We start from the raw sequence: 10,290 nt of genomic DNA, 5'->3' as shown, positions 1-10,290 counted from the left end.
GGGATCCTGATGGCTGGGGCTCTGGGGAGTGCCAGTGCCAGGGTGTCCCTGGGGAAGGAAAGCAGCAAAAGGCAGCAGTGCTGACACCGATGGGAGGATCCCTCCTCAAAGAGGAAGGCTCCTGTGTTCAAAGTGATTTCCCGTCGAGATGTTTCCTTCTTCTTCTTGCTCCTCTTGCAACCATCAGATACAATTTCAGTGCCTGGAGGCAGCAAGTGGGGCTGAGGTCTGAGTTGTGCCCAGGCTCTGGATGCTAGCATGGCCCTGCAGTTGCTGGCTTTGACCTTCTTCCTGGTCCTCATCCTTCTGCTGGGAATACAGACACAGGAAGATACTGGTCCCGAGACCCAAGGATTATTCTGGAAAACAGGTAAGAAATGCCCGCTCCTCTCTCTGAAAGAGAAGAAATTTTTCCTCTTTCATTTGCCAGTCTGATGTGCCTTTTACCACCGGCAGCACACGGCAGCTGTACCGCAGGGGCTGGAGGTGCAGCGGGGTTTGGGGCTGGAGGGCAGCAAGGCTCAGTGTGCTGGGAAAGCCTCTGTGAGCTCTGGGCTGTCACGCTGCATGGAGGGGGCAGTGTCCCTTAGAGAAAGAGGTGTCTGGTTCTCACCGCATGGCATGTAGACAAAGCCTGAGCATGTGGCCTTCCTGGGACGATAAGAGCAATGTTCACTCTGCTGGGGAGCTGGTGTGGTGCTGGTGCTTATTGGATCTGTGGGCTGGAGTCTGGGGGGACACCTGAGGGGCTTTCCCAGCTGGGACACCTGCTGCCTCTTGGAGACCCTGAGGGCAGGATATGTGGTGCAGTGGGCCAACCCTTGCCTTCTCTAACTGAATATATACATATATATATTTATATCCGTTCCTGTCTGTTCAGAAGATGATGTGAAACTCATGAGATGCGATCATTCTCCAACGTCATGTTAGGGAAGTTCACTGCATAAATTGTATAGGATCTGAAGGAGCTGACATAGGCTTGAATGGGGAAGTGCTCCTTATCTACATGCCACAAGTGTAGGCTGGTGACTGCAGGAATCACAGGCATTTCCAAGTATGTTCCTCTTAGGAGGCTGTCCCCATTCAGCAGAACTCCCGTGTACCAAATCCTCCGGGCCAGCCTCACGCGTGCCCCAGCTCTGAGCACCGCTACCTGAAGAGCTGCAGGCAAGGCGATGCTGGGAGCGAAGGAGTGGGGGTGGCGGGCAGGGTTCTGGGGGCGCGCTGAGGAAGCCAGATGACAAATCTGCGTCCCAGCACTGGGGAGGAGGCAGCGCTGCGTGCGCGGTGCCAACGCTGCCGGCAGAGGATGTGGTCGGGGCGTGTGGCGCAGCGCTGCTCCCTGCGCTGAGCAGGCGGCATTGTCCCTTTGTCCTATTGTCCCCCGGCCGTCTTTCTGCACGGCTCTCTCAGAGCTTTCCGCAACGCCCCTACCAAAGCCTCGTGCCCTTACAGTCCTGTTTTGTCCAGCAGGGAGGCGGAGAAGCTTGCAGCGGATGCTTTCCTGCAGGGCTGGCTCTGTTTGGCCGTGATTCACTAGCAGACGGCCAGAAGCCATAGCAGCAATGCCCAGCGCTAGGTAAAACGAGGCTCTGTTCAAACAAACAGTTTGTGTTAGTTGTTGTCGACGGAAGGAAGACACAGACGCTCAATATGAGTGAACAATGAACTTCAACTTTAATGGATAGCTCAGTCGCCTTTTATCTAGTTTGAACATAATCAACTCATACATATTGCAAAAACTAAGCTCAGGATTGGCTAACATTTCCCGCTCTTTTCAGGTAGTTCCTCCTTCTTTTAGCCACCGTCCCGCCTTAGGGACTGTCCCCATCGCTCAAGGGCATCGTGTCCTTGAGCCTGATTGGCTCTCAGCCAGCTGTGTACGTGCCAGACTCATGTGAGTTGAGTACGGTACTTCACTAGCCCATTGCCTCTTAACTGCCCAACATCCACGTGTCCTATTTCACTTAACCATTCCTCCACAATTCCCCCGTTTTTATTTTGCGCTACAAATACCTTCTCTGTGAGTTGCTCTAGTTTCTTAGTTAGGCAGTTAAAGATTATACGTGCAGCAACTATAATCAATATAATTATAAGTAGAAAGCGAAGTCCCTCTTTAACTAACAAAACCCATCCACCCATGTTCCCAAAAACAGGTTTAAGCCAACCTTCAAACCAACTATCTTGTACTACAATTTTTTGCGTATGATCCCTTAACCATTTCAACTGGTCGTGAATTGACTAACCATGGTCGGAAAGATAAAAGCAACACATTCCTTCTACATCTTCACACCCATGTCCCCGAGCCAGCAGTAAGAAATCAATAGTGGCCCTATTTTGCAATACAGCATGTCTTAGACTCTCCATATATTGTGACATTTCAGAAAGAACTTGTGTTGTTACATTTGATTGTTTAACAGCCCAACAAGCAAGCTTATTAATGTTAGTCAAAGCGTGTGCAGTTCCCACACCAGGCACCAAAGAAGCAAAGAATCTTTCTGCTGGATCCCACAACTCTACATCATCATTACAGTCAGAACCCAAAGTTTTTAGTTCTCGTTTAATTCTTCTGCTCCTTGTCGAGTTCTGCCACGAGTGTAAATCTGGAGTGAAAAGTGTGAGTCGCCCTAGGTAACACGGTCCTCCAAAAGCATTGGCTGGTACTCCTTGCCATGCACGGTCTCCACAGATCAAAAACATGCCAGAGAGAAGCAGCACAGCCGCCGCTGCTTCCATGGTTACGTCAGACAGGCTGCAGGGTCCTGATGTCCGTCCCTCTGCTCTGTGCCGACTCGCCACACGGTGAACTCCAAGTGCAGCGCTGCTCGTGGCGGTGACTGAGGGGGGTGGGGAGGCTCCCATTGCCCCGTAGCCCCAAGGCAGCGTTATCATTCTCTCTGAAGGCGGCAGTGGGCAATGCCCAGCTCCAGCACTTCCCGGCAATCCCAGTCGCTCTGTAGCGGCAACAGCGACTCTCTGCTCAGCCTGATGTGTAGCTAAAGCGCTAGTGACTGTTCTCCAAGGCTTCAATAAATTTTTTAGCAGACTTAATATCATTAATAACATCACCAAACAATTTATCTCCAAATTTACGCCACTCTGTTTGTTCAAAAAACTGTATCAGGATTTGTAAAACAACCCTGCGCTACTGCATATGCTAATAACCCTGGAAAATCTTTTTCTACAATCTATATCTAAAATACTCCGCTTTTCTAAAAAGCATCTGAGCAAATTATACGCCGCTTGTTTTTCATACCTTTATATATACAGTTACAGCCTTTCCAAAGACCTCGGCGGCGCTTTTCCGGCGGGACCCTTTATAGGCTCATCCCGAGTGCGGGGACTCCCTTCCACCTTCTGAGCTGCGGGTGCGGGGACTCCTGTCCCTTTCACCTTTCAGACCTTGGCGACGCGTGACCGGCGGGATCCTCTACCGGGTGTGGGGACTCCACGTCCCTTTCACCTTCCCGACGCGGGTGCGGGGATTCTTGTCCCTTCCACCTCCTGGGCTGCGTTGCAGGACCAGTTCCTCCCTTATTCCGTCGAACACGTGGCCCAGGATCACTGCCAGCAGTGTCCAAATCCCGTTCAGACTGGTCCCTGTTCGGGCGCCAATTTGTTGTCGACGGAAGGAAGACACAGACGCTCAATATGAGTGAACAATGAACTTCAACTTTAATGGATAGCTCAGTCGCCTTTTATCTAGTTTGAACATAATCAACTCATACATATTGCAAAAACTAAGCTCAGGATTGGCTAACATTTCCCGCTCTTTTCAGGTAGTTCCTCCTTCTTTTAGCCACCGTCCCGCCTTAGGGACTGTCCCCATCGCTCAAGGGCATCGTGTCCTTGAGCCTGATTGGCTCTCAGCCAGCTGTGTACGTGCCAGACTCATGTGAGTTGAGTACGGTACTTCACTAGCCCATTGCCTCTTAACTGCCCAACATCCACGTGTCCTATTTCACTTAACCATTCCTCCACAGTTAGTGGAATTGAACTGCCAGAGGGGGCTCAGGGATAATCCTGGGGCAGCGAAAGCCCAAGGGAGGCCGTGGAGGAGCCCCGTGGGGCCGCACACCCCGGCTGTGAGCTGCATGCTGCCCCGTGCTGCCACTTCCCGCTCCACAGCACAGCTTCCCGAAACACGAACCTCACCTCCTGCTGCTCAAAGCCTGCCAGCTGCCCTCCTGCACCGTGTTGGCCTCGCTGAAGCTTCACCTGGACCCTTCATTGTGTCTGGGGCCTGTGGGCGGCCCTGCTGTGCTCTGAGTGCCTCCCTGCTCGGGCATGCTGTGAATCCCTACAGGGCTGGAAGCCCAGTGCTCCTTTCCCTGCTCTCTCGGAGCCCTCCCGGAGCTCCAGCCTGGAGGAAGGGGCCAGCCCCACGTGCTGTGCAGCGTTACCCCTGCCTCTGCCGGGATGTGCCCTGCAACGAGGCACAAACCCCTGGAGAGGTCCATCAGCGGCCGCAGCAGCAGAATGCGCTGCCCACCTTTGGCTCTTCCCATCCCACTGACACGCTCTCCTTCTTCTCTGTGCAGCATGCCCGAAGCCTGAGTGGGACTCAAGCCTCCGCTTTGTCCCAGAGAAGACATTTTACGATAATGGGGAGGAGCTGACACTGAGCTGCCTCACTGAGGATGATCCTCCTCTCGCTGTGATCAGATGTGTTGTATGGATCTTCTGGGGACATACCTGGGAGGTGAAGGACAAGCAGGGAAGGTGGCATCACACTGAGATGTACCAGGCCTGCACAGGTAACTCGGGGGCAGCAGCTCTCCCCTGCCGCGGGCTCCTCTCCATCAGCAGGGCCCCTGGCGTCTCACCGTGCCCGTGGGATGCCTCGGGCTCGGCTCTGGGATGGCCGCGGCCGGGAGCAGCCCCCGAGCTGGGCCGGGACAGGAGCCCCCAGCGGGGCCCGGCCTTGCCTCTGCCCTGCCTCTGCGGCCCGTCTGCCTGAGCTGTGGCCAGATCCTGCCCTCAGCCCTGCTGCTCTGAGCACCTCACAGCCCCGCGGGGCTCCTGTCCCACACCCAGGGGCTGTGCCGATGGCCGACCCCGCAGGCAGTCGTGTTCCAGTCTCGGCCCCCTCCTGCCCGAGCACCCCGTCCCCAAGGAGGACTGTCACGCTTTCTCCCCTGCAGGAAAGTGCCAGAAACCCCAATGGGACAGAAGGGTCGTGCTCGTCCCAAGGAAAGACAACTACACACCGAATGAGGAACTGAGGCTGTCTTGCCCTGGAGTTGTCAAGCCCTCCTTCATCAGCGCCAAATGTGTGAGGGAATTTCAAGGAGAGACTTCAGGAAAACCTGTCTATGGGGACAGCTGGTGGGGGAGGAGAGGCACAGGCGCCTGGACCCGCATTGAGGAGCCCGTAGCGTGCGTGGGTACGCGGGGCAGCTCTCCCCGTCCCCTCTCTGCCCTCACACTCCCGAGCCAGCCACGGCTCTGCCACCCCAGCCCCTGCTTGGCGCTGCGGTGCCCTACCGGCTGCTGAGGAGCTCCCCCCTCAGAGCACCCTCCTTCCCCACTGGTCCCTGTGACGCTGCTGTCCTGGGCTCAGCACCCCTCAGGTTTCCTTACGGCCTTGGTTCTGGCCTCCCCGAGCCTCCTGGCCCCGCTCTCACACAAATTTGCCTTTGACAGTAAAATGCTCGAGGCCCCAGTGGGACGCTGACATTCGTCTGGCACCAGAGCGGGACGTCTATGAGGAGGGCGAAGAAGTGAGGCTGAGCTGCCCGGAGGGTTCCCTGCTCCCCTTCCAGCAGGCTAAATGCGCATGGAGACCTCGGGCTGTGGCTACAGGGGAGCACAAGGGCACCTGGACACAGAAAAACAAGTCGGGGCAATGGGTCCCCATTCAGAGCCCCATAACGTGCATCAGTAAGTGGGGTGACAGGAGGTGCCTCGCCTGGAGCCCCATGGCCCTGCGGCTCCTCTGGTGCCAGGGTAGGCGAGGTGAAGGGCAGCCTGAGCTGGGCTTGGGGTCAGCTCCAGAGAGCGGCTGCAAGGGGTCTCCTGCTGCAGGTGGGATTGTCCTGGGGAGCTGCCGGCCGTGGGATGTGGTGGGGGGCAAAGAGCGAGCATGGAAATGGGGTGGAGAAGGGATTTTGTGGGCAAGTGACAAGGGGAGCCCCCTCCCTCCCAGCAAGGCTTGCTGGGGGGCACGTTATGGCACATGGACGGCTCTCCTTCCATCTCCCTTTGGTGGCTGGAGGGACTGCTGGTGGTTGCCGATAGCTGGCGGTATCCTGCCCCACCTCATCACCCACACCCCAACTAAACCTTCTTTTGCCTTGCCCAGGTACATGCCAGAAGCCCTTGTGGGACCCAAGGCTCCGTCTGGCACCAGAGCAGGAGGAATACAACAGGAACGAAGAAGTGATGCTGAGCTGTCCCAAGGGTTTTGAGCCATCTTTCACCCACATCAAATGTTTAAGAGAAGTGCAGTCCACCAGCGCTAGGAAACGTGTGTACAGAGAACTTTGGTTGGGAAAGGGCACAGGAGGTGCCTGGACCCGCATTCGCTCCGTGGTGCAGTGTGTGGGTAAGAGAGGTGCCAGGAGCTCTCCTGGGGCCCCTGAGTGCTGGGGAAAACAGGAGGAGATGCCAAAGGCAGTGGGAGGCAGCCCCTGCGCCTGCCCTGAATTCCCAGGGGTGCCTGGACAGGGAGGGGGTTGGTGGCAGCCTCTGTGCCCGAGGGTCCCGGCAGGAGGGGCTGCGGCAGCCGGCCGGGGGCAGCATCTGGAGCTGACCCTTCCTGCCCTCATCCCCTTCCTGGGGCTGTGCTGCAGAAGCTGCTCCACGTCATGTCCCGCAGCTCCATCCCTCACCGTAGCGTGCCAGGGCAGGGATCTCCTGCCACATCCCCTGCCTTGCCCTGAATGGCCAGCCCCTGCCCTGCTAGCACCTTCCCCTCTTTTTGTTGCAGGCAAATGCCAGAAGCCCCGCTGGGACCCCAGATTAATCTTTGTCCCAGACATGGCATCCTACGTCCTCAGTGAAGTGGTGGTGGTGAGCTGCCCTGAAGGGCACTGGCCTCCTCCCATGAAGATCGCCTGTGTAGATATCCCAGGCCAAAGCTCTCCAACTCCTCAGAGGTCCTGGGTTGTGAATAAAAGCACTGACTACTGGCAGCCTGTAGATCACTGGCTGTGCGTAGGTGAGTGAGGAGGTGCATTTAAGAGGGAAGGGTGGGCCCGATGGCAGAGTCCTGCTGGCCCTGTGTCAGAGGCACGCATGGAGGTTGCCAGCCGGCTGTGGGTGTGCTCTGTGGCGAGAGGGCCAGCGCCCGTGGGAGCATTTCCCTCCCAAGGAGCTGAGCCCGCTGCCAGGCAGCAAGGGGACGGAGCAAGGGGTTATAAATGGCTCAGTCTTCAAAATAGGATTATAATCAAAGTTCACAATTTATTAAAGGAATGGAGGCAAGCAAACAGCGCTGGGTGCCCCGGGAGTCTCCGCTCCACCAGGACGCACACCAGTTACATCAAGTAGCTGATTTTTATGCTCCTAGACTAATACATATTCATTACTACTTCTAAAAAAACCTGGCTTGTTATAATTAGCTTGCGGTATCCAGTCCTTCCTACTGGAGCATGCGCATCAGTCTCCGGTGGTCCCCCTGGGGGTCTCTGGGGGTCTTTCATGCTGAAGGCTCGTAGTCTTCCTCTCAGTTTTTTTCTTTCTTGTCCTTCCCCTTTGTACTCCTTAGCAGCATGTCAAAAGCTTACACAGCGTCCCCTGCAAGTTTTATCTCCTAGCCATCCTTCAGCTTCTTTTTTCTTCTCCTTAATCTCCTGGCCACCTGGCCAGATATCAGGGGCTTGCATAGTGTCCCATTCAGAAGCCATAACAGTCACTAGTTGTTAGCAGTGGTAAGTGGGCTCCTCTGCGGAGGGGCTGGCTCACCCCGCGCCCTGTGCCCGAGGCTCTCTGCCACGTCCTCCCTTTTCCCTGCCTGGCACCTTGCTGTGGTCAGGGGCTGACGAGTGCAGGAGCTCCTTGTGGGGCACAGGACACCTTTCTTTTCTCATAAGTGTGGGTGATCCTCCATTCCACACAGTACATGAGCCCACAGACACCTCTATACCCTTGCACAGATTCGTTGCCATTGCTGGGGCCATTGCAGATTCGTGGCCCAGGCTGTGGCACCCACTGCTGGCTGTGTGCTTCTTTTCAGGGCAGCCTCCAGGCCCCTGGCCATGGACTGTGGTCACTGTGGTGGCTGCGCTGTCAGCGATGGTCATGTTGTCTGCTGGGATCCTGGGGTTTGTGATGTGCAGGTGAGTAGGCAGGGAACTCAGAGTCGCTGCTCTGCCTCAGGCCATGTTAGGCTAGCGGGGTGGCTGGTGACAGAGGGGGCTTTCTGCACTGCTCTCACCCTTTTCTGGGTGCCATGGGGGCTGTAGCTGGTCCTACTGTGGCTTGGCTGGTGGGCTCCTGGCTGGGTCTGCAAGTCAGCAGCCGCATCAGCCTCTCCCCAGCCTCAGGACACCCCTTTGCCTTCCCAGGAGGAGGAAAGCCTTGCCCAGGAAAGCCGAGGAGGACCATTACACAGGTAGGGCCACGGCAGCAGGGCCAGGCTGGGAGGAGACCAGGTCATTGCCAGGAGAGCCCTGCAGCCCCCTGTGCTGCTGCCTGCCCGGGTCTGCGCTGCTCCTCCTCCTGCAGCCCTGGGTCCCTCAGGCTGTTTCTGTCCCCTGCAGAGCTCCAGCCCTATGAAAACTTGGACCACTACTGTGTGATCAAGGAGAGGTTTCTGGCCGAAGAAGACGCAGGTAGGAGGTGGTCCCAACACATGTGGGGCAGAGGGTCAAGAGCAACCCAAGGAAAGGGCTGTGGTGGTGCCAGGCAGTGCCCAGCGCTCCGGCCTGTCTCAGACCCTCGTGGTTGTGGCAGCGTGAGCTCTGCCGAGGGCTGGCATCAGCCTCTGCCCTGGGTGCTGTTGGTGTCCGCAGGTAGAGGTGGCCGGGCTGGAGAGCGACCGTCCCCGTCCCTGCGCAGGACGCTGGGAGACCACTGCGGGTGTCAGAGAGCAGAGACCGTGGGGAGGACGATCCCAGCTTAGTGCTGGTGGCTGCCAGGACCCCGTCTCTCGTGTGACCGTGACCAGCACTGGGGGTCTCGTCCGGGCAACCAAAGCAAGAGGACTGCAGCCGTTTCTTTCCAGGGCACGAAGACACTGCCCTCTCCAGCCCTCCTGGCCTTGCCTGGACAGGCAGCGGTGCGAGAGGCTTCCCAGTCTGACCGTGGGAAGAGGCACTGGGTGCTCCTGGGCCTTCTCCTACCCCATGGGGCCCGGCATTTTGGAGGCCTCCTCATGGCCCTTTCTCGACTTTTGGTGCTCCCCAGCTGTAAGCAGGACCTCTTACAGCCTGTGCTGGGTTATTGTTTCCCCTCCCGTTTCCTCTCTCGTCTGTCACCAGCACCCTCTGCTACAGGGCAGGAGCTGCCCGCGGCCTGTGCCAGCGAAGGCGTGTTTTGGGTGTCCTCCAGTGCTCTGGATGCATCTGCCCCTCATCCTAGGGAGTGTGTCCGGCCTCTGGGACCAAGCACATTGTTGGTGTGGCCTGCGTGCTCTGCTGGAGCTGCTCCCCGTGGATATCGGGCCGAGAGGGAAAGGGTGGGCTCAAGCCAGTGATGGCTGAGAACGGGGAGTGAGCGGGTTTGTGAGATGGGGAAACTGAGGGGCGGTTTGTGCTCCTTCCACCTCCTGGGTGCCCACATGCTTTACGCCACTCTGCCTGCTCTGTTGGGACAACCAATAAAGGCCTGTGGTTTGGAGAAGGCTGCCACTCTGTTACTGCTGCGACCTGGTCCCCTCCGTGCCCTTACGGGCTCACACACCCTGTGGGTGCTGAGCTACCTGGGCCAAGTGGAAGGCCAGGGATGTGCTGTGCTCCTCCACAGCCCCCGTGACTGATCACCCAGCCCTGTTGCTGCTCCCTGCACTCGTCCGCACCAGCCTGTGCTGCTGGCTCTGCACAGAGATGCCCTTCTGCATGGCTGTCCCCAGGCCTGGTCTGTCCGGGCTCCTTGCACCTCGCAGCCTTCCCGGTGTGTCGTGGTGCACGCAAGGAGCCTGGAGGGGTGGCAGTGAGATGGGTCATGCAGGTAGCAGCTGGAAGGGCCCAGCATCAGGTTGTGGCTGGGCTGCTGAGCTGGAGGGGAATAATAAGGCCCAGCTGGAGGGGCCCTGTGAGCGGGCTGTGTGCCTGCGTGGTGATGGAGGCCCAACTCATTTCCCCTTTGGCTCAAGTCATCTCCCGCAGGACGTGGGAAATGAGCCCA

At 57.4% G+C, this 10,290-nt stretch overlaps 1 protein-coding gene across 1 annotated transcript; it reads left to right on the top strand.

The window, feature by feature from the left end:
* The first annotated feature begins 238 nt into the window (after positions 1–238).
* LOC311221250 (uncharacterized protein) lies at positions 239–9,487 on the top strand. Its single transcript, XM_084305115.1, has 10 exons — positions 239–370; positions 4,542–4,757; positions 5,145–5,387; positions 5,647–5,883; positions 6,305–6,547; positions 6,932–7,162; positions 8,180–8,282; positions 8,511–8,557; positions 8,706–8,777; positions 8,958–9,487. Exons 1-10 carry the CDS (start codon positions 259–261, stop codon positions 9,065–9,067), a joined length of 1,614 nt encoding a protein of 537 aa, XP_084161241.1. The 5' UTR covers positions 239–258; the 3' UTR covers positions 9,068–9,487.
* The last annotated feature ends 803 nt before the right edge of the window (positions 9,488–10,290 follow it).

Source organism: Netta rufina, assembly GCF_964035555.1.
Source record: "Netta rufina genome assembly, chromosome: Z".
NCBI lineage: Eukaryota > Metazoa > Chordata > Aves > Anseriformes > Anatidae > Netta > Netta rufina.
This window is presented reverse-complemented; position numbering and strand designations above follow the sequence as displayed.